General features: G+C 34.9%; 1 protein-coding gene across 1 annotated transcript in view; it reads right to left on the reverse strand.

Annotated features, from left to right (window-relative positions):
* The window catches only part of p130CAS (Serine_rich_CAS and FAT-like_CAS_C domain-containing protein p130CAS), a 162,859-nt gene that overhangs the window by 12,951 nt on the left and 121,917 nt on the right, over nt 1-27,991 (reverse strand). Inside the window, exon 4 of the mRNA XM_069114216.1 lies at nt 3,071-3,197. Coding sequence (XP_068970317.1) covers nt 3,071-3,197 — 127 coding nt within the window. The remainder of the gene's footprint in view (nt 1-3,070; nt 3,198-27,991) is intronic.

A 27,991-nucleotide genomic window follows, 5' to 3' on the forward strand; every position in this document is an offset into this window, starting at 1 on the left:
TTGCTGATCGTTTTATTTATTATTGCTACATGACAACTACGTGAAAAAATTACGATTATATTTATAAATATCCTGTGACATCCTTCAGTAAATATTAGAAAATGCAACGTAACAATCAATTATTTAGTACGAACAGAGAATTTCTGACAAAAAGTATACGATACATGAAAACTACCATCTACAAACAATAAATAAATAAACCTCTACACGTTTCTACAACTTCATAAACTCGTTTCCTATGTCTAAGGAAGTAAACGTATCGAAACATGAATTTCCTAGAGTTTCTGTAACGTTTTCCTCTTTTTAACTACAATTTCCACACAATAAATAAATTAAAATAATTACACCCTTCGGTAAATATTAGAAAATGCAACGTAACAATCAATTATTTAGTACGAACAGAGCATTTCTGGCAAAAAGTATACGATACATGAAAACGTCTATCTACAAACAATAAATAAATAAACCTCTACACGTTTCTACAACTTCATAAACTCGTTTCCATGTCTAAGGAAGTAAACGTATCGAAACATGAATTTCCTAGAGTTTCTGTGACGTTTTCCTCTTTTTAACTACAATTTCCATACAATTTCTTCAAAGCTCTTTTGCTTTGTAACCGAGCGTATGCTGTCTGTGTGTGTGTTCCGTATCGGTGCAGTAAAAATTTTTCCAAGTATTTCTACATTATTGATCTCTCGATATAACACCGATGATACAAGCTGAAAGTTTTTATCGTAAATATTGCAACATTGCGTATACGTACATTCACGAGTCGATATGTGGTTTTTCGAATGGAGATGGAAATCGTGTTCGCAATAGCGCCGTTTAATGAAAGAAATCGGCGAATAACATCGACGTGCTATCGATTCTCAATAAACGCTTTCTATGGAAATATCTTGTTTTCAACCGAATACCCAGCAACAAAAGTATAATGGCCGATTAAACGGATTAAAAAGATCGCTTTGTCGTGATATCTGTATATATCTAAACCTTCTCGATATACAGGATAAGCCAGCTGAAGAAAACCACTTAAATATCTCCTTTGTCGCTAATGTCATGAAAAATGCTTGTAAGACGATTTGAACGATTTCCAATTTCCAGATGAGAAAAAGTTTTCGATTGGCTCCTTTTTTTCTTCTAATTTTTTTTTTTCAAGGTCATTGTCGTATTTTAATATAGAAAACGCGTGTCCGTTCCTGTTGCATCGTGTCACGGACGAGAAAGTACATTTGAATATGCCTGAACCATGAGCTTCGAATGACCTTAGACACCAAGAGGATGATGACATTGTACGACGATGTTAGGATCTGAACTTACGATATGCCACTCTATTTGTTCGATGCAAATTACAAGGCGTCCGCTTCTTTATCAAATACTTGGATCGTTTCCCAGCATTTTAGACCAAATACTTTGTGTTTGTTTTTTATTCTTTTTCGTTCCTTTCTTGAAATTTGCAATTTCATAGTTACACGGAAGATTATTTCCCAATTTCGAGGTAGCGGAACTTCGTTGACTCGGCGAACAAGCAAATAAGAGTCGAGAGTTAAATAGACAAGTGACGGAAAGAAATTTGAATTGTCGCGAAATTGTAAATACATTTTTATTTTATTGTTACGTACGAAGGGCTGAAAGAAAGCGCGATAAAGTGAAAACTACGATGAACGTTGAACTTCAATGGAGAAACGTGTATATGCTTCTACAATAAACGTTAAATAATAGGAAAGAAACATTCGCTTTTATATCTATATCGTTTTCGAAGAAAAATGCCTTTGAAACAATTTTTCATCACTTTTCCACTCCTTTGTACAGTTACTCTCTGACGCAGTATCGAAATATAAGTATAACATTCCAGAATAAATGTAATAATTCTGATTGTTCTGTTAATGACAAAAACATCCGATAAACTGCTCTATTTTTTTATAATTTTTTCCATCGGAGATGAAGCGAGAAAAGTTATCAATTTCGAAGATACTAATTGAAAAATAAATCTTCTATATTTGGCATAATTTTATATTCTCTTTGTAATTTCTGTGTTCTATTTAGCGTATCTCTAAGTATGAAATGAGATTCGTACGAGAAGCATAATAGATAGATGAACAATTATTCCATTCGTTAAAATCGTTCGATACTTCCTGTTGCACACGCGTGCCAAAACAACATCCGGTGCGCAATTTTAATAAAACGTACGCGACCGTAAACGAGATTCTGTATGAAACAAGAAGAATACAAATATATGCAAATCTATTACGAAAATTATGAATAATGTTTATTCGAAACGAAATAATTAACATTATTCTCTAATATGAATTCTTTATGCAACTTTAATCATTTCATGATACTCAAATCAATATTTGTCCGTACATTTACTCGCGGAGTGATGTTAATTGAAAAGTATGCAATCGCGCTGTATCTCCAGTTTAGTTCTGTTTAACTAAAACGTTTCAATTGGAATTCGCGTTAACAGAACGATCAGAATATAAAATAACAGAGTAATCTCTGTATGAATAAAACGACGAGTACACTAAAATATTATAAAAATATTATAAAATATTACAAAATATTATATTATTAAATATTACAAAATATTATAAAAATACTATAAAAGAAATAATTTTATTCGAATACAAAGTATCGTTTGCTGGAAATTTTGTAATGCCTCGTTAAAGTATCAATTTATATTTTGTACAAATTTCTCACACACGAATAAAGTTACTTTTTCTATTCTTATTTTTATATCAACTTTTATATTAATCATAAACAATATATACGTATACGTTATTCGAATGAAAAATTAAGCAATATAATTTGAATAATTTAAATCAAAGTTACTCTTCAGCAAGTGAAATTATCTGTTTCTATCCAGCTTTTTATTTATTCAAATTACATTTATTAAAAAGCTACGTCATGAATTAAACATTAAATAGCATGATTACATGCAAATATATACGTAAGGACGTTTCATTTGAGAAACACATTTCCACGCAATTTTCAGCGTACACTCTATGAAACTATTGAAGTTGCTACGTCGCGAACGAATCGTTGGAGAATAAACCGAAGGGTTGCTACGCACCTGAGTTGTGTAAATGCTCGTTATTCGAATTCAAGGGTGAATCGTGCCTGGAGGGTGGAGCAGGACTTCCTCGGCTCGCTGGAAGATCGTAAAGGTACACGTCGCCGCATTTCTGTGGCGTTACCACCTGCGCAAAAAATCATCAAACGCTCGTTAATAATCGTTCAAAGATCAAAAGATTATCGACATGTACGTTGGGTTTTTCCTTGACACGTCGATACCTTTGTTTAAATTTATGCAAATTTTTTCATTACGAATAATTAAGCGCTCGTTTGCCATTTTCTCTTATTTTCCGAATACTTTGCGAACCTACATTTAAAATATAATATTTCTATAAAATATCTAATGTATATAATTTAATATCTAATAATATTGGCTTTTATCTTAGTCTTAAGAAAATAGAACGTCAAAAAAACACCGAAGAAATTAAGATTTTGTATCGAAATTCTGGTTAATATATCCAGATATTTATATTTATGGAAGCTATTCTCGTTATAATTATGCGCTGAAAACAAAACACATTTCAATCAACTGCTCCTTTATTTCTCTTCAGTTTAATATTTGCGACGTTGTGAATAGTAATTTGTGAAGATGATGTTTAACGAAACGATTATTATAGAATTAGTGTTACATATTTCGCGAATTCAACTGGTATAGATAAAAGCAGAACGTAAATCCGCTCTAATAATCCTAAATGGAAATATAACCTCGGGCAGCACATGCATGTATTCTGATTATCAGAATGAAAATGTTTTGCTGAACGTTACGAAAATGTTGTATATCTACCAAATCGATTTGTTACTAGTCCATTAAACCATTCGCTTAATTAAGCAATGAACTATGCACGACATATTGATAAATGATGTCTAAATTATATGAATTCATACTGACGATTTATTTCAGAATGTATATCTTTCATCAATATCTGGAAAACACAGTAAACTGAATTGTATAATTATATTATTAACGGTAAAATGGAAAAACTACATGTGCATGCATTATAGCGATAAAAAGATATATATTTTTCATCAACGGCAATGATTTATTAAGCTTTTTTTAATAGATTGCTTGAGTGGTCATTTTTACGGAAAGCCTAAAGTTAGAAGAATAAAAAACATTAGAAGATCTTTGGAACGAAGAAAAAATTGGAATTTGGAAAAATTCCTTTCAATCTGCTTATTATTATTAATTTACAGGAATACAAGAAACTCTTCTTGCGCTCAGTTTCATCGATAATTATGCTAGTTTATGTATTATTCATTATGAAATACTATGTCGCTGATTGTCAATACTTTAATTAATAACATCGAAAATATATCTATTCGCTAAAAAATAAAAATCCCGCTAATTTTTACAGGTTTCACGTGTTTACCATAAATAAAATGAAAAATTGCTGTTCAAGATTAAATTTCTCTTCTCATTTTCTTTATCACGCTGAACGAAGAAAAGATTCAATATTTATGCAATCTCATAAAATCACATAAAATCCAAAATGAATCAAGGTGAGGGAGATTTGCTTCAAAAATTGAAGACGATATTATTCCAAGAAAATGTAAAGTCGTTCGAGAGAAAATTGTTGGACGGGATCAGAGCGCAGCAAGGAAGAGAAAAGTCTGGCAGGGGAAGTATCTTTGAGAAGTTTAAATCGAGATCTGTCGCGAGAACAGGCGGATTATCTTCGTCAATTTAAACGGTAGACGTCTGCAGCGCGTTGTTAATGAATTTATCAAGGCGAGTGCCAATCAGCCGCTGCTCCGTTTCTCGATTTCGCAAAGTAGGCCCCGAGCAACTTCTTCAACTTTTTCTCCCCGTCGAAAGCTTAATTGCAATACCCTGTTAATTGAGTTTTCTCGCAGCAATGAACGGACCCCTTCGACACTTCGATCTCCTTCGAAATACAACAATCCTCCATCAGGTTTCCATGAAACGTTGCGGAAAATTAAGCGAAGAAATTGGAAATGTAAACAATAAGGTAAAACAGGAAGCAGAAAGCAAGGAAATAATTTATATGACTTGTATATTACTTTAATTAAATGTACCGTGACAGACGAAAGAAGGTTTATAAAACGAGAAGTATAAGACACCATAATTTTGCAAAATCGATTTATATCGAATAGAAGACTGCACTAGAAATTTTTTATCATATTGGTTAACAAAGGTTACTAAAATTTATAGTGTGTCAATTTTGAACTTTATTTCATCCAGTATGATATATTGACGAAACTAAGTCCGGTTACAGACTTATTTAAAGAAATATTTCACACGTAACGATCTAATGAAATTCGTAAGAAATAGAACTTTGCCATTGTGTATATATATGTATGTATGTATAGTTGTATCGAATCGGTGAATTAGGAACAGATTCTTTTTTCTCTTGAGTGTCTAGATATAGTCTAGATATTAGGTTGTTTGAAAAGTTTCTTTCGTTCTACGAGGAAATAATAAATGCACAACGTTTCTTGTTTCATGTTATTTTATTAAATTACGATCCATTCTGTTGCAACAGAACATACGTATTAATTCGATGAAATAATATAAAACAAAAAAACGTTGTGCATTTAATATTTGCCTATAAAACGAAAGAAACTTTTCGGACAATCCAACGCATAAAAATAATGGTAAAATTTGAAAAATTATCGTTGCAAAAATATTTAACAAGTAGATTGATGGGATTATCCAAGTAAGAGAACGAAATATTTACTGTTAGCAAAATTTACTCTTAGTAAAATGGATGGAACTGAATATTTAACAGATTTATGTCGTAGTATTTTTTTTTTACGATGTATTTATGTACGATTTTTATAGATGGTTGGAAGCATCGATAAAACCTAATAAATTAAAGAGCTGTGGGTGGAATATATTCGTAAGCCTAAATTTTTACGGGCTGTCGATCCATAAAGCTGCATTTGTAAAGTTGTCGACATTAATCTGCGCAACCTATAAACCCGTGCACCGTGAAATCCTTTTAAATGTACAGAGGCCGAATGAAACGTTAATTGAAACGGCCGGTAGTGTACGATTAAAATCTAGTTCGATCTGGAGAGAACGAAATTCGATTTACGCCTTGCGATTCACGTCATGATTTTACTTCCGATAAAAATCACCACTTTGTGTCGCGTTGTCTTTCGTACAGTTAATTGCGATAAGAAAAAAAGTGACGCGAAACCTTGCAGAAATTAAAAAACGTTTCCTCCTTCTTTCCTTATTTTCATTTCTGTTTTAAAGAAAAGAAAGAGATAATTAAACAATTGCAGAAATTCCAATTTTATTTACGAAAAATATAATAATTAGATAAGAAGATATTTTAACCAATAAATGCAATTATTCATGCCACATGTAAAAACGTATGAGAGACGCTTAAAACGGTAGATCCAAATATTCCACAATTAAACTTAAGATACATCTACAGGATGGTTGGTAACTGGTGGTACAAGCGGAAAGGGGGTGATTCTACGCGAAAAAAGAAGTCGAAAATATAGAATAAAAGTTTTTCGTTTGAGGCTTTGTTTTCGAGAAAATCGACTTTGAATCTTTGCTCGGTACGCGTGCGGTACGTTATAACGGATCTCACTGTAGATCGTTGTCTCGATGGAAAAATTAAAAAAAAAAAATTTTACCAACCACCAACCACCTTGTTTATTCCAATCTAAAATCAAGCACAATTAAAACTCAAGCACACACACCGTAATGCTACCGTACAAACAATAAAAGTCTACAGTTGACTCACAGTATCAACAAAAATCTTCAATTTCCTTAAAGAAGAAAAAAAGAAGAAAAAAAAAGAAACAAATCCTCGAAACTACTTAAATAAACAACTTAATTCCTTAAATAAAAACCCCTATGACGTATCAAAACATTTTGATTCAGCCTCAACGTATTTAGTATCCTCCCTCGGAATAATTTAAAGGCGTAGCCTGTCCCAATTACGTGAAACGTTCTGTATGACAGTTGCGTTAGTTTGTATCTGTGTGCTACGTGTGTACGAGTGGATACGCAGACACACGCCTGCGTTCGTTTCGACCGGTGAACCGCGATTCTGAACCAAGAGAAAATGCAATTTCGTCGACAAAACGCGAGCGGAAAAGAGGATGAAACGAGAGGAGAGAGAATGTTGTAGAGAGACACAGAGGGTAGGGAGTGGGATAGTAGAAGGATGCATCTCTCTGGAGCGCAATCTCCGAGCTCATCGTTCGCTGCTTTACAATAATAGAGGCTCTTCAATTCTTGCGTTATACATAAGCGTGCTACAATTTTTATTCTTTCTTCTATCGCGGCTCATGGTCCACGTGACGACTAAGACCTGTCCTCGTTGAAATACGTATATACCATGGATTATTAAACTTATGAAGGTATATTAGACACAATATGTTATACGAAAGAAGAACGATGCCTTTTCTTACTGTTTCTGGTTCGCAGTGTGTTCGATCGAAGATAGTCGATAAGACAGCGCGCGAAAGCAAAATGGTAGTAGCGTTCTTTGTCGTAGATGCGATAGAAAGTGGAACAAAAGACGGTACAGTTGGCGGGTAATGCTGTGGAAACTTTGTGGACAAAAGAGAGGTGCTACTTTATACATCAAAGCTGTAGTTTTTGCAAGTTGCTAAAAAGACTCGGTTTCATGCACTTTTATATCGTCAGTTTTATATTATATTAAGATAATCCCGTAATTAATAGTAAGTTTCTTTTTAATAGCTTTTATTTAAGTTTATTTACAGCTTTTATTTAAGTTTAGTAGGTTTATTTTTAATAGCTTCAATTTTCTACATTTCTACAATTATTTACAGAGGCAGATTTTTTAAGATTCTTCGTTCGATCCTTCGAGTGTCGAAGCTTTGTTTTTATTTGTTGCTTGTTAACTTGGAATTTTATTGCATTTCGTAAATGAGATTCCCGATCGAATGAAATGATATTATTGAAAATATTTATCCTGTCAATTTAGGACTCTACAGTTAGAAGTAGTAATAAATTCAGTTGATAAGAATCACAGTGAATATAGTAATAGCGAAAGAAAGTCAGCAATATTTTTAGCTGACCTCGGACATGCTTGCAAGTCTTTTTATCGTTCTAGCATCGATTGGCAAGGCTGCACAAAAACTCAAAGGTACAACATCTAACGAAAGCTGTAATGAACGTGGCATTACGGGCACAAAATTACAGTAGCTTTAACACGAGCGTGTCTATATCTATTTTTCTTCCTTCTACCTCTTTCAACTTTTCATTTAGCAGTTACAGATAGGATCTTGCGAAACGGATTTAGTCCTTGTATATTCACATTACGTTTAAAAAATGAACCATAAAATTGCTCTAGAATGTCTGAGAAAACATTTATTTAGATATAATCAACGATACGTTCCAGTTTCTACAATGCCATCGTATTAAATTATTTACAAGAAAAATCAATATTACGTAATATGCAATATAGAAATCACTGTTCAACTACTCGTAAGTCACACCTTCTCCTATTTGTTCAATTGATTGGAAAATGATACCTGCGATCAACTGCTTTATTTTCCAGCCAATTAAATAATTATCAACAGCAGAGCACAATAATTTCTGTCCAGGAACTTTACACAAAAGCCTTTGCTAAAATTCACAAAATACTTTCTAATTGTAAATTCTAAAAGAAAACAAGTCCCAACACAAGTACAATTCAAGCAAATCCCATAGAATATTCGGAACGTTAGCTCCAACCTTTATTCCCATTTTATTCCTCTAAAAATGAACATCAGCAAACAGAATAACATTTCAATTGTGATTCCTATATTTCATAAATTGAACGGTATCACTCTGAAGAACAGGAGAGAGATTGCCGATATTCTTTTTTTATTCAAGCTTATAAATAATCTCGTCGATTGCCCCTCGGTTTCTTTAGCTTATAACGCATGTTCGTGTTCTTCGCGTGATACTATAGTTTCCCGTATTGTATTCTTCCCGAGCGATATTAGAAACAGCAACCTGATTACCATAGTATGCAATACTCTGGTCTAGTTGATGTCTTTTCTATATCCTTTCACGACATTCGACGTTCCGTGTTTCCCATATTTAACGCTTAATGTAATATCTGTTTGTATCAGTTTATGCATTCCTGTTCTCTTCTAACTTACGTAACATAGCTTTTACTATCGTGCAATGAGGTTAACGTCCATTAATAAATAAATAAATAAATACTACTTCGTTCTCGTTCGATCGAATTATTCCAGCGGCTGTCTCAACGAGATATCAACATCTATCGAAGCTCGTAGACGCGACGAACTGGCAATTAGCGATTTTCCAGCCGCCCGACCCCATTGTTTCAAGTAAACCAACCTCTCTTCCATCAAGAGGTAGCCCGAGAGTCTTCGATCAGTCGAAAAGGAGGACAACAACAGGCGAGAGTCGGTTGCAGGAGGCCTAATATCCTGCCAGAAGTATCCATGAGAATGTGGGTCAGTCCTTATCGTTGCGTCGGCGTGCCAACCCTCGAAATAACAGACTGCCACACCCCTTTCGCCCGGAACGTAGCTCGGTTAACTCTCCCTAGGGAGGACTCGTCATCGATAAACCGTGATCGAACCTCGACCGCAAATCATTTCGGCCCCATTTCATTCACCGATCATGCCTGATCGGTTGCTATGGCGATACGTTCCGACGTTTCTCCAAAACGACAGAAAAAAGACTGACAAAAAAACGCCTGCAGAGTTTGCGTTTCGAATTCATTTCATACATCGAAGAGAACGTTTTTTCTCTGTTCCTCTCCTTTTTCTTTTTTTTTTTTTATCATTGTTTCATGCGCCAACAGCTTTGTATTTTGATCTTTTCAGCGAATATTTCGGTTGAAAGGCAAAGTGTAAGAGGATATGTTTCGTGCGCTATGTTGAGTACAGCGGGTGACTTTTTCACGAAGTTTAAAATTGTTCGATGTACGTTTGGCTCTAGAACTTTTTTGGCAACGAGATTAAAATCCGTTCTCTTTTTCGGATATTGATTTTGTACGAAAGAGATCGTAGTTTGGATTTAACATGGATTTTCTATTTATAATGAGTCGGCTTTGTCACATAGAAACTAGTTTAGAAGTGAAAAATTATACAAATGAGATAGAGTACGAGGTTCGTATCCAGTTCTAATGACTGTTCTAACGTTTCACATGAATTTGCTATATTATGTGTCGATGGTTTTCTTCCTTGAGGAATTTTTTCCACGATCGTATCTACGTCTATACGTATATACGTATCCGTACATCTACGTATGTACGGAACATAATGCAAGATTATTAGTGAATAACTTAACATTGAAATGCCACAAAAAATATTACCTTAAATTATCTTTAAGAAGTAAAATATGTCAGTGATAGTAGTATATTTATTAATTTCAGCCGGTCGGCCTTCGAACGAACTTGGTTACATTGCTCTTTATCTCGCTCATGTTACATTCTTCCAACCTGCAATCCCTTCAAGAATCTTTCGTTTCATTGCTTCTATTGCTAATTACTGCTATTCTTATCGCTAATTCTCACTACGCTGAATTTGTTCATCGTTTCGTTTCTCTTGGTTCTAAAATATACTTGTTAGTATGTATAATAGTTTGTACGAATGTTATAAATTTTCCATATTCTTTGAAATATATTCTCTCATTATCTTTTCCATTGTTTGTTTCAACAAATTCTCGAGATAAGTAAAATTTTTTCGATGTATTATACGTCGACAATATATGCATCTCATTATTTTACATATAAATGCTTCGTAAAAAGTCTGTAAATATCTCTATCGTTTCTGATATTTCATTCACTGCCTAGTATTTAATATTCGATTGGCGTTTTACGTAGCATTTAATTACTTTCACGAGTGTATTTTTCAAATACATAGCTGCTTGGTTACGTGTGATGTCGAATTACTAATGATATTCGACTCGACGGTTTCGTTAAGTGGAAATGCTGCTGACATTAAATAAAACAGGAAACGCATGAAACTCTCGGAAACAAGTTTAATCAAATATTAATGGCTATTTGATTGTATTTTCTCCCGATAAATTTAATATTAAATTCTACCATGGCTTGATATTTATATGTCCGGAATATCACCGATGAATTTATCTTCTTGTATTTTATTCTTCATGAAAACTACCTGAACTCAATTCTCTCTATCGTTCCTTCATCTTTCGAGTTATTACGTTTGTGTTAAAATAGTGTGGAGGTCATCAACGAACTAAATCAATAAACGTTTCACCACCAAATTATCTGCCACATTCTTTCGAAAATCTAACAACACAAAACAATTCCATTCTGTGTTAAAAGAACATCAAATTCTTGGGCTAACAATAAGAAAGTAAAATAATAAAAATAATATAAAAATAATAAACAACTTCTTTGTAAGTTTCCAAATAACTTCTTGCTTTTCCCGAACAAGGTGTTTGAACTGTATCATACTAACTACGAAAAATATTCGCACGTACTCTTTTCTCTTCAACGAATCTTTTCCCAGCTTCTATACATGTCATTTCCATAGTGTCCAATTGAATATTTATGTTCATATGAAAGTACAACTAAACAATGCGAAATGTAATATTGCAAGACTCGAGTAAACCGCTTGTAAACGTTACAATAAATACAATTAGCGTGCCAATATTCATCTGTATACTCATCAACTGTGAAACACATCTGCGAGATGATCAAAGAGTTGCGCGCTTGACTCTTCTTCGCCGAAACATCAGCACTAAAATACTAATTGAAATTTGTTCCTAAGTACCAAGGAGGATTTGTTCGGATTTAACGTTCAAAAAATATAAACTAAAAGATATTTCTCGGAACATAGAGGATACGTTCGTGTTCGTAAGCGCATCAAGAGGAACGAATATTCGAGCGTATACAGAGTGGAATAGACTCATCCGACGTACGTACGATTTTCCTGGCCGATTGCAAATTCGATCATGCCTCGTGGCTCGATACACCGTGACTCAGAGCCTTAGCCAATCTGATTACAACTGGTTTACACGAGAATCTCCAGACGAAAATGGAGCGCAGCTTTCCGAGAGGGTGCGTGCGAACAAAGCGAACGAAACCAGATTATCTCTGATTTTCGACTGCGTCCGCGGGCGGATCCATGCGACGAGCTAATTTACGACGCGGAATTAGGTGACAGGATGCATCGTGGGGGAAGATCAATGTCCGGGAGATGCAATGTCAAGTGGAAAAGCGGAAGAGATGCGTCGGATGCGAGGGTAGATTGGATCGTTGTTCGTTTGCGTCTTGTTTAGAAACGATTATAGATGTGATGATAATTGACGAATTGAGATGTGTAGCAAACGATGCTAGTAGCAAAAAAAGGACAAATTTATTATTATGGAAAATGATGGAAATTCTGTATGAAACATGGCGAAGAAAGTTACAACGGTTACACGGTATTGGTACGCACCCTTATTTTCCAACGAGGAGCTTTTTCTACCACGCTCGACATTTCATTTTCGCAGTATCAAAATTTCGTAGCCACGTGGAAGTGCTATTAAATGATTCGACATTTTTCATATATTTGGATTTAATTAGCGTGTGAGTACTGTAATGACTGTAACAGTGCGCGAATGTACACTGTAACGAGTATAATGACGTGGCTTTTTACACCCACTGTATAGGTAGTTAGAAACATAAAATGGTAATGACAAGCGTCCATTGGCACATTTAATTTAATTTCATCAACCAAGAATGTAATGTACGTTTCATGTATACTGGCAATGCTAGAAATTAAATAAATTACCACGAACCTTTTAGTTTCTAAATAGTTAATAATTTAATGAACGACGACGAATGGAAATTGTCTCCGAAAAGGAAGACTTGTAATCCTCGATAAAGAACAATTAGCATTAGCATGAATCAAATGAACCGTGTTTCAGTCGGAATCGCTAGCAAAGTCGGATGCGCTCATTCGTTACAATACACGTTCCGGATATTTATTCGTCTTGATGCGTTTACGTACGCACGCGTACGCGCGTGCATAAGCGTCGTAAATCTTGGTTAGGGTAGGGCCGTGGTCTCATGGGCGTTGCTCGTCATTTATCGAGCAGGATCAACGACATCGTTGGATTAGTAACTCCCCGGTGACGTAGAAGAGAGGCGGCAGCCGCGAAAGGCTTTTCAGCTTCCATTGTACGCCGAGCTTCTGACGAGCCAAGCAAACCGGGGGCCCTCGAGTGCCACTTTATCTATTTGCATGTTCAATTTCGTTCTTTGACGCGGCGACGCGAACGACAGACGCGACAGAATGCCCATTGTTCCGCCGAATGCGACGATGCGATCGTGTTCGTACGATGATCGGAAGTAGCCTGTTTTCGGAGATCGTTTCGAAAGCTTCTTCTGGGAAACGAAGTGATTTCATAGGGTTGGCACGATGATAGACAGGATGCGCGAATTCTACGGTTAATTTTAAACGTTTCACGCTTCATGTTGCTTTACGAGACGTTGCAGCTTGATAAATTATCAGGTTGTCCGAAAAGTTTCTTTCGTTATATTAGAAAATCATAGACGCACAATATTAATTATATAATAATAGAATAATAGAATATTAATTATATGATAATAGAAATATTACGAAATGGATCATACCTAATTCAATAAAATAATATAAAACAGCAAGTGTTGTTCATCTATTATCACCTTATGAAACGAAAGAAACTTTTCGGACAACCTAATAGTTGGCCTCTTAAATCGATACTTTGCCAATTAGCTAAACGATAATTGTGTTGTGTCTGATCTCGCGTTTTAGTACATTGCATCTTCTTTGCCAAACCATCCGAAAAACGTGCTTCTGTTATTCATAATTAATGAAAAAAAATCTTTTTCGCAGGATAAAAAGTTCGACTTCGACAGACATAATACAGCGTGTTTTTTTTTTTATTTCACATGACAGATAGCTTTTGGGGAAATTGGGTATGTTTTAATTGGAACGATACTGAGTTTTTTTATAGCAAGAAGGGAGCGTTTTCGATGGGGAATATTTTTTAATTGTAACGGCGGGCACTTTTTTTAATCGTCGACCTTTTCAGGGTTGAATTGCATTCGATTGCACTGAAGGGCAATTATTTTTATTAATCGTTGATAATAGAGGCACGTTTCCGCTGCTGTTTGTCTCGAAAGATAATACAGCGTTCTAAAATTTGACAAGGTTGGAAATAAAAACATTCGTCGTTTAGTTAATTGATAACTCGTTAAAGCGTCAAGGTACAGGCTTCTTATTGCGAAGACAGAAAGTTCTAGGATAAAATATCTTGTAATTACAACGAAGAGATAGATGTTTTCAATAAGGAAAGCCATTTCTCAGGGTTAATGTATCGCAATACAGTTAGAAAAAAGTAAAATATCAATAAGATAAATTAATAGAAAATAGATAAACTGAACGTTTCTATACATATCAGAATATTAGATATTAAAATAAATTTGGAGAAAAGAAAAGAAGACATTTTATGTGATAGATGTAAAATATTATAAAGATGTCTGGAACAGCGAAAAATTATATTTCAAGTATTTAAAGATTTGACATGGAAAAATTTCAAACCGTAATAGAAGAACCATCGATAGTTGAACGCTTTTCTAAGAGCAAAACTTTTCACCAATTACTAAATCTATTGCTCATTTTAATATTACAGTGAAAGTGCTTGGCGAATAACTCATAGCTGAGAAATGAGATGAAACCGTGAAGAATTTATCGCAACAACGCGGCGCCTGTCGGTTTCGTTATAATTGAATGCCATAATATAGAGCTTCTTGACCCAGTTACGAAGTTCTATCGGAAATTCCAAAGTTTGCTCTCCGTACATATTAATATTAGATACATCGTTTCACGTGAAGTGCTTTTTCCAAGCAGCTATCTAAAAACTTTTATCCTGCCTTCCGAATTAATTACAACAAATTAAGGCACGTAAATAGATGCTTCTTTCATCGACATTTCACTTTCATCATTTTTAAACGTGTCTTTATTAAGTTAACGTTTATTACTAAAAACTTTCGACACTTTATGGCGGATCAACGATTTAACCTATCAGGTACTCTGAATACTAGAATATGCTTTAATTAATACTCATTAATTGTACATATAATTACAATATATATAATAAACAAATTTCACTGTGAGTATATAAACTAACGACTACGATACATGAATTTTATCGAAATATACGAATTAATGGTAAATTGAAAGCTATACTTACTACCTTCTTATAAGAGTAACAAATTATATATTTAGATGATCCATTAAAAAGCTCAACGATAGCTCATCTTCTTTTTTTTCGATAAAATACACGATCATGTTAACGTGCTTGTCGTATGTCAGATATCACGATTTGAAATAATGTTGGTAATCTTTCTGCCAGTTTAGGACAACTTTCTTCATCCGACTCGTAGCTTAGAAATTAGATTCCTATAATCTTTTACAATTGCCAGGTACTAATATTGTAATTGTATATCAATACCTAGGAATTAATTCTATCGTCATAACGTTCTATTATGTATAACTTCAATTTACGAAGTATAAAATTACTGCAGATCCCTCCATTTATAATTTTGTCATTGAATTATATCCTGTCAAAGATAAATAAGTATCAGGACACTTTTGAAGGATAGTGTACGTCCAATTAATTTTCCCCTATCATTCTTGCGTATTCTGTTAATGTAGTTGCTATATCGATAACGATTTGTTTCATTTCCATCTACTCCGATGTAAAAATATCCTTTAAATTACCTTGAAATATTTAATGATTATTTAAAAAATCCTCACACACGCTTCTTCACACATACAGCGATCGGAAACTTTTAATCCATATCATATGTATACCGATTTACGTCGAATTAAATCTCGCATAATAGTTTGAATACGAAAGATTAATTCAAGTCGAATAATTCATAACCACAGTGCCCGCAGCAATTAAAAAATTATCTACGTTTACATACTTGATCAACTTGTCCCAGTGACAACCGATTAATACAACTGTCCCCATAATTATCTCAGCTCACTTTTCATATTTTTTAACACGCCACTTTTCTCCATCCGCTATTTGCTGAATCTTACGGATCGTGACTCGATATCGATGTCATCGTTCGAGTTTTCGCCTGTTAATTAATCGAGCCCAACCTTCAATTATCGCGTGTTTCCGCGGCGACTTGTTGGATACGATTTCGAAACACTGTCTCCGTTCGATCGTCACGAGAAACAGTGCGAATCGAACGAAAGACCAAGGACGAGACCCGTATCGAGTTATTTCTCGACGAGAAACTCGTTTCCTGGCGACTAAACCGCCGTTTCATCCCTGAAACTCGCGAACGCTCAGCGAAACGTAAACGAATTTTAATTTAGATTTTGTAACTTAAAAAATAGCAGTGCAAGCGTGGACACACAACAACATAGCTGCGATTCGGTGGAACAATGAAACGACTGCAAACTTGCAGATTTTGAATCAAATATACCAATATACGAAATATACCAAATATATGAAAAATACAAAGTAGCCGATCGCTCCACTATAAGAATTTTATAATTTTTCGTACGATGATGTAAAAGTCAGTTGTGTGGCTAATTCGGAGATTTATTTTACTTTGTCGGTGTAACAGCGACGTAAACGTCAAATTCATGTGCTGAAATTTTATTAATATTTCGTCGAGTCTACTCTTTAAACGTTTGATTACAAAAAAATTTTTTATTTGCATATAAAATTCAACAATATCATTTTCGACTAATTCAGTTTTAAAGGTAAGTCGAAAATGTTAACAATTGTTACAATCCTAACGTTCTAAAATGTTTCATATAATTATTCAATTTTAACAAGTTTTATTAAATGAGATTAGTTTCTTTTGTTCGCTGAGAAATCCCTTTTCTGCAATTATCGTAACACTCTACTCGAAAACTATTTTCTAAGAAATTTTAATGATTTAAGTGACGATATAACGTAACGATAGAACTTTAAAATTGGACATTTCACAGTTTAGTTACTTTTGTACTATTTTCTAAAAAAAAAAAAAAAAGAAAAATATTACTTCCCATGTTACTAAAATTTATTGCAATAACTGAAATCTAAAATAATTTCCATTTTCTAACTTATTTTGAACACATTCAGATTCATTAACGCAAATCTTTCAATTATATTAGCCACTACATTTAGATCTTGGCCTAGTGCGAAGCTTTTTCAAGGAAACAGAGTAAACGCTAAAGAAAAGCAGTTGTTTTCCCCCATGTTTCATTCGGAAGAAAATACCTAAGCTGAAAGTTTATGGAAGACTGTTTGCATTTGCTGAAACTGATAACAGCCGATAGATCGATTTGGAAGGAAGGCAACACCAAAGGAAACTTCTCTGTGCAACATCCTCTCTTCTTTTTAAGAAGATAATACTTTCGCGATCCGTTTTATGGAATCGGTTGAATAGGTCCGATAGGTTCGAACTGGATTACGAACGATAAAACCAAGGATAGAAAGAAGTTTCGGATGGCAAACGGAGTGGGAAGTAGCCTGGAAAAGGCGACGAATGTTTCATTTGTCTTGCTATCGGAAGAAAATGATTGGAAGTGTTTGACAAATGAAAAAAAGTTATTGTATTGCGTTGATTTTGTGAATATAGAAGAGGATCAATTTACTACGATATTACTGTTTTATTTAAGTAATTAACGTTCGTTGCTTCGATGCGCATAATCGTACACTCCAACGTTTTGAAAATTTCTTTCTGACATTTGTTTAATTAAAGAAAGTTCCCTTTTGCGGTAGCTTGTCCGAAAAGTTTCTTTCGTTTTATAAGGAAATAATAGACGCATAATGTTTCTTGTTTTATATTAATTTATTGAACACATGCGCGAATATAATGATAGAAATATAACGAAACGGATCATACGTAATTCAATAAATTAATATAAAACAGAAATTGTTGTTCATCTGTTATCACCTTATGAAACGAAAGAAACTTTTCGGACAACCTAATAATATTCGATTTCAAGCGATACGTTCGTGTTGCCTATTACATTTATTTCATTTATTTATAATAACTGTATAGTGGTCGAAAAAGGCGATATTTCTTTTCACGATGTTACGTTTGACGAGTAGAGAGAGCGAAAGAAATTTCAAGTAATTGCATTTACACCCTTTTAATAATAATAAATTCTAATAATAATGATCTAGTTGTCCAGAAATAAATTCTATCGTGTTCCATATTTAACTGGTAAAACTATTGAGTCTGTTGACCAACTTGGAAATTCGGACGAGTGTTATATAAATAGCGAGCGTCACTTTGATAAAATGATTTTATTATAAACCGCGGTGTACGTGAATTATTTCGATACGCGTACAATAATGTTAAGTTGATACGATCTTTCACCTTAAAATACGAATAGCAATTTAATCTTCTTCCGAGATTAATCAGCACCAACCTTATAAAAGTGGCTGACGCGAATAACAGTGTTTCCCAATTACAAGTTTCTCATTGGGAATTCCTATGTGTTATTTGTGACGAGGTGTTGAAATTCCCACTTTTTCAATCCCAAGAACATCCAGATATATTTTTCTAAATTTCTTAAAGTAAAATTTATTCTCTGCCTTTTGAGACGATGCGTCAAATGTCGTGACTTTTTAACAATTGTTATGCGTGAACGTTGTGAAACCTCCTTTGTCTACTTGCGAAATGCAGTGAGAAGTAAATGTAAAGGCAGACAAGAGGAATCCATTTGCAGAAATTATAAGGAGAGAAAACGAGGAAAAATTGTTTTCACGTGAATCAAGATTTATTGGCTTAAAGTTTCCAAAATAGGATTTTTATTTGTCAAATAAATCCCGTTGGACAATTGAAGTCGACGGTAGATTATTTTTTTTTTTTTTCAAAACATAGCTGCCATTTACTGTTTCGATAGTTTGATAAACGTTCGGGGCCATGCCAGAAACGTCAAACTCCGAAATAACAGGGAAAATCAAATTTAAAGAGAAGAGAAAAAGTGTCGGAAAGAATCCACCCGTCGAATCTTCAACGATGAACCCGAACTTCCAATAACGTTCTTTCGCTTTCTAACCAAGTCTCTGGCTCTTTATCACATCATACTCTTAGTTCTATTTGAACCAATCAAATATTCGTTCAACTACCTGCAGAAACATCATTTTTATAATATCATATTTGGTGACGTATTTCTAATAATAATAATAGTAATATTTTAGTATTTTTCCTAAATTAGGTTTTCAAATTATGTCTAACTAAGTTATATTTTATTAGGAATTGGGAGAAATGTAATTTGAAAGTTATTAAAATTTAATAGAAAAGAGCTGAGTAATTTTTGGAATTTGCGCAGCTTCTAAAATATACAAAATCAACACAGAGTACATATGTTCGTACAGAGCATAGAGCGATAAATAAAATTAAAAGCGAAAGAACTCATCTCATCGTATACGTATACCGATGCATTAAGAAAAATTGCACAACTTTCATCGTGTGGTAAATATGCCAAATCATAACTTTCCACGATGACAGAATTACTTTCTTTGCATTTGACGTTGCCTAGAAACAACACTGTGTACTTTGAAATATTATTACCGTAAATTCATCTCCTCGTACGTATAATCAAAGGAAATGGAACTTCAGTACAAATCTGTTTTTAATTAAACGATAAACGTACAAACATTTTGACTGAAAATAGTCCTATTCTCAATGGATTACGAGTGTCTTGCAAAAGGAAGAACGTATTTCTACTAAGGATAATTGAAAACAAAAAAACATGTTTTCACCACAATGCAAGACACACTCGACCATGAAAGGTTTAAAGAACCTAAGAAACATACACGAGTCATAACACACAGTGCAACATATAAATTTATAATTTATATATTTTCACCTATTCTATCCTCTTTCAAAATTATAAAAAAAGTCGTCCTACTATCGACAATCGTGAAAGAAAGAACGCTTTCTATACGGTCCAAGAAACGTTCGACCGTGAAATCGTTAAAAAAAAAAGAGGACCAAGAAACCGAATATCCGACGCAACACGACCCAGACCGCAAACAATTAGCCTCTTCTAGCCCCAAAACCTGTCGTTTGATACCCAACTTTCGCGTGATCCCCTCGCCCACGCCCCTCTGGTTACAAAATCGCAGCACACGCGACCTCTAACAGGTTGATTCGTCGATTTGCAGGGCCGCGAGTAGCGTGAAAGAGCGTGGTTCACCGACGAGTATACGCTGCTGTAGGCGTAGCAGAGAGGCCGAGAGTGACATTGACACGGGGTGATCCGATGTCCAAAAGATGGAAGTGTGGTCTATGGTCATGATACGGTTTCTGCTTTGCTGAATTAAAGCAGCACGCGATTCCGCTATTACTCTGCTTGCCGGCATGAATCGAATAGTACTATGGTAGTGGACTCGTAGTAGGGAGGACGAAGGGCGATAGTCGAGGTGGTGCAAAGGGAAGGGGGTTGGTCTCCAAGTGAAAAAGAGGGTGGACGGTTGGCCTGGCACGAGTGTGCATGGAGGGAGGGATGCGTCGGTCGATACCAGCGTCGCGGCGCTAACTGTGAAAGCTCGTATTACCCCATGCACGCGAGAGAAAGAGAGAGAGCACAGGGGGCGGGGAGGAGGGAGGGAAAAATGAGGGTTGGATAGAGGAGAAGGGAATGTTGGAAGGATAGAGGTGAAAGAGGGAGAGGAATGGAACAGATGGATGGAGAAAGGAGAGGGCCAGAGAGGTGAAGGAGAAGAGAAATACAGAGGGGTTTGTGTAGGTGGAGGGAGGGAGAGAGAGGGAGAGAGAGAAACGGGTATGAGAAGCAGAGGAGATAGAAAGACGGTCTCCATGGAAACGCGAAAGGAGCCTCTCTAACTTCCTGCACGAGCAGGACCTTCAGGCCTGTCTCAACTAGTGATAAGGATTTTTCTATTCCGCCCTATGTGCGGTTAGAGGGTTCTGCAGCCTGTATGGAGTGAATGAAACGCGAATTTAACACTATGTATTGTTTAGGGCATGAGTGCCACTTGCTTCTCTTCGTTAGGAGGCGGTGATACGCTTTGCTGGACGGCGGGGATGTTTGGGTGTGGAATTGGGTTTTAGGAGGAAACTGCACGAGTCTTTGTTTGGAGACGATATCGTATGTAAATGTATGATAGAGGTATGCAGATTACGGTGAAGCAGATTTGGCTTGGAATAGAATTGTTTTCGTATGGTACCGTGTGGGGGATAAGGCTAGGATAGTAAGTGTTAGACGTAACTTTGTTTGTGATAGATTTGCAAGTAGATTAGTAGGTGTTCGTGCATTCATGGCAAACATCAAAATATAAAAATGTATGAAACATAATGTGTAATGTAGAAAGATATGTGAAATATTTACAGAAAAGCAGTCGCCTTATTCAGCTTCTATCTCTTTAGCTACGTCCATAAAGATATTGAAACTACACGAACATCCACATCTACGTATTTAAAAGGATTACAGTTCTGTGAAATTAAACGAGGATTAATATCGTTTGGCGAAAATCTTTTATTAATGCTGAATAGGAGCTGAAAAATGTCTAACGAAGATCTAGGGCGATTTAAAAATATTCTAGTAGGAATAAGTACATTTTTACCGCCAATATTGAGGTAGATATTGAGAACTGATAATTTGATAATTATTAAAACGAAGGCTAAAAGTGTCAGTATATATAACGATACTAATCAAAATGTATATTACTCATAAAATGTTGATACAATTCGTTATGTACAATAATATTCATAAATATATCCCACTATTTCATATATCTGTATTTCTAATAATATTCGTCGAAACTTATTAAACTACGTTGAACGAACAGGTACATTTTTCTTAAATATTTTTGTGAAATTACAGAAGCGACAATGATACATTCTTCAACTATTTAAAAAGTTATTTTATACGAAACAAAGGCTCTATTCTTCGCGATGTGATAAAGATTTCGCAAACAACTATTATTTCACCCACATTTCTGAAGCGTATATCGATAATGACAGGTTTCACGTTACTCAACAAGTTCATAGCATCTAATCGCATCCAAGTTGCACGTTTCTCTGCGAAATCTAAATGCTAGGAAAATCGTGGGCACGTTAAATCGGCTGCTTACTAAACTCCTTGCGCGAGACTCGAAAGTCCAAAAGTTCTGGAACCGCTTCTCCCCTGCAAAAAGACACTTTCCTCTGGCTCGCTAATTTAGTTCTCGTAAAATGTAAATTAACCAAGATTTTACACGACCAACGACAAAGGAATTACCAAGACTGCCGAGCGTTAATTCCTATCTTAAAAACTTGTCGCGAGGCGCGATAAGGATACATCTAACAAAGGAAGAAAGAGAAGCTACTTTTGCGAAGTAGCTGTCGCGAGAAAGAACGTTGAAGAATTATGCAGAAGGAACGTTTAAGTTCAGTTTACCGTAAATGAGAAACTTGAGATACCATAGTACCCTTTGAAAATAAAAGAATTTAAACGACACTTTTCCTAGTCCGCCAGTCGAAGCATACTTATTGTTCTTCGAGATGCACTTCAAACGTTTAAAGGTATTCGTGAGGCATTTTTACGTATTAAATTTGAAGACAAGTAGTAGAAAGGAGTTAATAATATAAGGAAGTGGATGAGTCACAGAAAGCTTCGATTCTTACCAAGATATTTCTTCAATTTTTAAAACAGATATTGAAAATTTCAAAGATATTGAAAACTCACAAGTGAAAGAGGATATCGAAGAAATCCTACTATGAATTGTAAAATACATTTTGGATTATCAGAGTACCATTCAATACGTTCCACGAATCTTAGAATCTTATTAAAATATAAAATTCCTTTCGATCGAGAAAGATATTTTTCAATTAATCATACAAAATTACTTTCCATTATTTTCATTCTTTGCAGCAACTCGTTACAACGACCTCGCACAAAATCTAACACGTTATACATTAGTCCTATTTCCATCGTTTATCGTTCAAACGAAGCTATAACCTACGAACCACGTACATAATGTCACAAGCATCGCAAACGTTTTATCATCCGTCAATTTACGAAATGATCCGCTCGCCTCCTAAATCCTATCCAATCTAAGCTTCTCTCTGAAATATTTTCAGCCCTCGAAGCAATTCATTGTCGTTGTAATTTGGTACAAAATCTAACACCGTATCCATTGATTCCATTTCCACGTATTTATCATTTAAACGGAGAAGAACCTTCGGACCATACGATATCACAAACGTCCAGATAATTCCATCAACCGTCAAATTACAAAATCTCATTTTCACTTTCTAATTTTACGCATTAATTTCCTTTCCATTATTTATCGTTCAAGCGAAGCTAAACCTGCAAACCCTAACCCTAAGCGACATTACAAATGTCCAGTTAATTCCGGCAACCGTCAAATTGCAAAATTAACCTCAGCCCCTAACTAAACCCTAGTCCATCTAAACTCGCTGCTGGAATATTTTCGTATTGCGGGAATTCTACACGTTAATATCCATCTGCACTATGTATCACTGAAACGGAGATAAACCTTCAGACTATACGATATCACAAACATCCGGATAATTCCATCAACCGTCAAATTACGAAATGCCCGCTCTCAGCCCTAAACCCTATCCCACCAAAATTCCCTCCTCAAATATTTTCACCCCTGGAAGCAATTTGTTGCGCCATTATCACGTCCATCGGCGGGCCGTCTCGCGGAACATTTTCCATCCCCGGCCGCAGTTTAATCATTTTCCTGGCCGATCGATAGGAAGGAAGCACGGTTCATCATAAACTGGGAACGCCATATTTTCGCGGTGCCGTAATTATCGCGCGGTCGGCGGCCATGAATGCAACAGCAAAAATCTCCTCGGCTACGAAGCTCTTCTCTACATCCCGTGAACATCTATCTCGAACGAGAATCTCGATCGTTCGCCATCCATCGTGATGTTATACGAGTCGAGGACATCCGTGAGTCTGGTTCGTTGATCTTCGTCGATTATCTCAGCCGTTTAATTATTACTTTTCCAACCGGTGAGCAATTTATGCGCCTCGACGAGTCGATCTCTCGAGTCTTCGTGCAAAAAAAAAAGACGAAAAGGAAGGAAAAGGAAGAACACAGGGAGAAAGAAAGAAAGAGAGAGAGAGAGAGAGATCTCGCGATGGATTCGAATGGGAATGCGTCGATAAGAGCGCCGACCACCGGCCTCAGATAAGAAAATTCGATTCTCCATGTAAATTGCCTCGCTGGATAATAAGATTTTCAACGCGGGTCACCGAATCCCTGCCACCTTCGTTTCCACGGATAATATCGTTTGTTATCGCTTTAATAACCGGCCCAGGCTATTTCGTAAACTCGCGTTCGATGTTTTCGTAAAGTCGATTCCGAGGAGCGATTTCGGTGCAATGAACTTGAGAATGCTTGTGCTTCTTGGTTATGGGGAATACGAGATGGTGGATAATGTCGTTTCAGATAGAATTTACTTGTTTCGAAAGAAGAAAAAGCTTTCGTATCGTTCATCTTTCGACGAAGTGAATTTAACCAAGATATCGTAAATTTTTGCTTTTCAGGATTTTACGAAATAACGTCGTTCTTTATTGAGACTTTATATTGAACATAGTAATTGAAATTTTTATAAAAAATTTGATATCGTTTGTAAATATATTATTTATTTATTATTCTGACTAGGCAAGAGATAATTAGGTAATTAGATAAAAGGAATAATGCTGCTAGAAATTGCAAAATAAATACAAGTATTTCTCCTAACTCAGGAAGGATAATAGAAATATCTAGATTAATTAATAGTATTTTATTCTCGGAAATTTCAGATACTTTTATTACTTTCAATTTAACTTTGTTTCTTGATGCTTCTTCGTAGTTTGTATGTCTTTAGATAAGGCAACAACGATGAACTGACTTTTCATTTAAACACTGTCGCACAATAGTCGATATGATAAGAGTTGTCAATCACGCAAACATCTTTGAAACAGCACGAAAAGTAATCGTAAAAACGTGAAAGACTGTACCCATTATACTCTCGTTAGCTATTAGACTGAAAGTGGAAATAGCTTTAAATTTGGTTCACTCGAATGCAATGAATTAAACTAGTTATGATTCTTTCTTCAGACAGAAAATTGGTCGGGCAGCTAATGGAAAGGTGCGAATGAATATTTAAATATCCAACCTTTTTAAAATTAATACGTACAATTGCAGAAAAATGACTATTTCAAATATTTATATTACTATAATTTTTATTATATTATTATATTAAATATCTATTGATAAGGTTGGATCCTTGAAACGATATAAATAAAGTCTCTTGGACCAATCGTGTTTCCGTCGTTAACAAATTTTCTATTAGATTTTAAGTCAATATCAAAGAATCGTTATCGACACGTGTCATTTTTCCTTTCAATATCGTACTAACCATTCTTCCAATTCAAAATTATTTCATTCGTTGAAACGAGAGCCAAAGTGGAATACACGTATGAATTCGAATACTATAGCAGAATCTTATAATACGTGAAATCATCGTTCAAGTACAAATTAGATAAGATAGTAACGAAACGTGTTTTCAACTATGAAAAACGTACATGATGATGTAATGGGAAAAGCCTCTAAGAAATCTACTACAGGAAACAGATAATCAACTGTATAATTAGTCTATATTCTATTTTACTTCCTCTTACGCATATCGATCACAACTATTAAAACCTTATAATTCATCTTAATATCCTAAACTTCTGAGCAATCACATATACATACATATTATGTTGGCAACTAAGTGATTGCGGATTGGGGTGAATCGTGAATCTTAATTGGCGAAATAAAATTAAAGGAACACTAAGGTTACACTCAGAATTCGTATTAAAATAGTTTTAGATTTATTTAATAAACGATTTCCAGGATCTTCGTCGATATACATTAGCACGAGTCTCAGCATTTTCTTTGTCTCACTATCTTCCATACCAGACTGCCAATGGAACAGTTACATTCGTCTGTTTTTCGAGACGCCACGCACACATATACTTCCACACACTCATATTCACATACGTGTGTCACTACTACGCGGCCAATCTACTCTAGCGCACAAAATTATACATATCTCGATATATGATAATGACAAAATCCGTAATCACTTAATTGCTAACCTAATATACAGGGTGGTTGGTAACTGGTGGTACAAGCGGAAAGGGGGTGATTCTACGCGAAAAAAGAAGTCGGAAATATAGAATAACAATTTTTCGTTTGAGGCTTTGTTTTCGAGAAAATCGACTTTGAATTTTCGCTCGGTACGCGTCCGGTACGTTATAACGGATCTCACTGTAGATCGTTGTCTCGATGGAAAAATTAAAAAAAAAAAAAATTAAAAAAAAATTTTTATTCTATATTTTCGACTTCATTTTTCGCGTAGAATCACCCCCTTTCCGCTTGTACCACCAGTTACCAACCACCCTGTATATATATAGTAGAAACTGCATTCAAATAAGAATTATACATGGGGGAGAAGATAATACGTCTTTCTTGAAGCGAGCTATAGTTATCAGAGATATTACGTAAACGTTGTACGAGCTGTCACGCTTCTTAACTGCTTTATGGAATTATCGCTTACAACGAAACGTATATGGATAGGATATATTATACCGTCTCGGCGACGAGGGACTTTTATCCTCTACAGCGTGCTCCTCTGTCGGTTTTCCTTGCCAGCAGCCGGAAAACATGGAATATCGATTTCGAATCGTCACGTGTCAGCGTGCAATCGCATCGAAAGATTCAGGAAATTAGAATGGAGAAAAGCTAGGGTGGAGAAAGTGTCTGACTAATGCGGTTGACTTGCTCCGGTCGTGAGAAAAATGTTAAACGGAACAACCATACAATTTTTTGACAAGAGAATTGTCAATACATGTTATCTGATATTAGGAAATTTGTCATACGTGAATGATTTTCTTTCAATTTATCAAACGAAAAGAAAAAGAATATCTCAGGATTGTTCATTGTAATGTAAAATATTACGTGTGTTTTCTTCTTGTTTTATAATCACAGGCTATTAGTTAAATACGTTACTTTATTAATTCAATTATTCAGATACAAGAGGCATCAAACATATTATTCTACGATTGTTTTTATATATCGTTTCTGTGTCTGATTTTATTTTTATATCTACGTATGTGCGAACAAATCGAGTTACAGAACAAAAGGAACAAAATTTGTGTATATTTTGTAATGTGCAATATTAAATAATTGCAATAAGTGATTAAAGGTATTGATAAATGTATTGATTTCGATGTCGTTTTTTGATAAATAATTATTTAAATTTCAGATATTTTCAAATTTTCCGACACTTTGAAAGAAACGTCATTTGGTGGATAATAAAATTATTTTCATCCATAAGTATGATTTGAATTTTATTTAAACAGCCGGCAAATTAATTTACACACCTAGTAACAAGGAAACAAAATCATAAAACTTATAACTGTTTTCGTACGAAAATTCAATACTTCGGTGCGTCATTTATATTATTTCCAGTTATCAGCGCCGTTACTGTGTAACAGCAATAACTTGCGCAAGTCGCGTTTGTACAGATGACCATTTCAATATTTCGTTAGCATTGCAAATAACTTCATTAACATTCTGCAATTTACATGTACATATATCAATGCCCCTGAACACTCTTCTATTTTAGTCTTTTTAAAAGTCAATACAATAAAAATCCTAATAGAAAATATCCACTTTCAATATTCTATTTAAACCATTAACCCATATAATAATTTTCCCATTTTTCAATTACAAGAAAATCATTTCTATCGTATAGAAACCTTTGACTATCAACCAACTTTCACTAAAGTAACTATTAAATGATTTCTTAATCTTGTTATCTTTGTCCTCCGCTATTGAACCAACATACGCAATGAATCTATTAATGAAATTTCAAGATGTTTTACACGGCGCACACGATATATTTGTAAAATGTAGCGTTACAATATCATCGTATAAACCTGTGTAAATTAAAAAAAAAAA

Source organism: Bombus flavifrons, chromosome 1 (genome assembly GCF_040668555.2).
Source record: "Bombus flavifrons isolate JBK064 chromosome 1, iyBomFlav1_principal, whole genome shotgun sequence".
NCBI classification, from domain to species: domain Eukaryota; kingdom Metazoa; phylum Arthropoda; class Insecta; order Hymenoptera; family Apidae; genus Bombus; species Bombus flavifrons.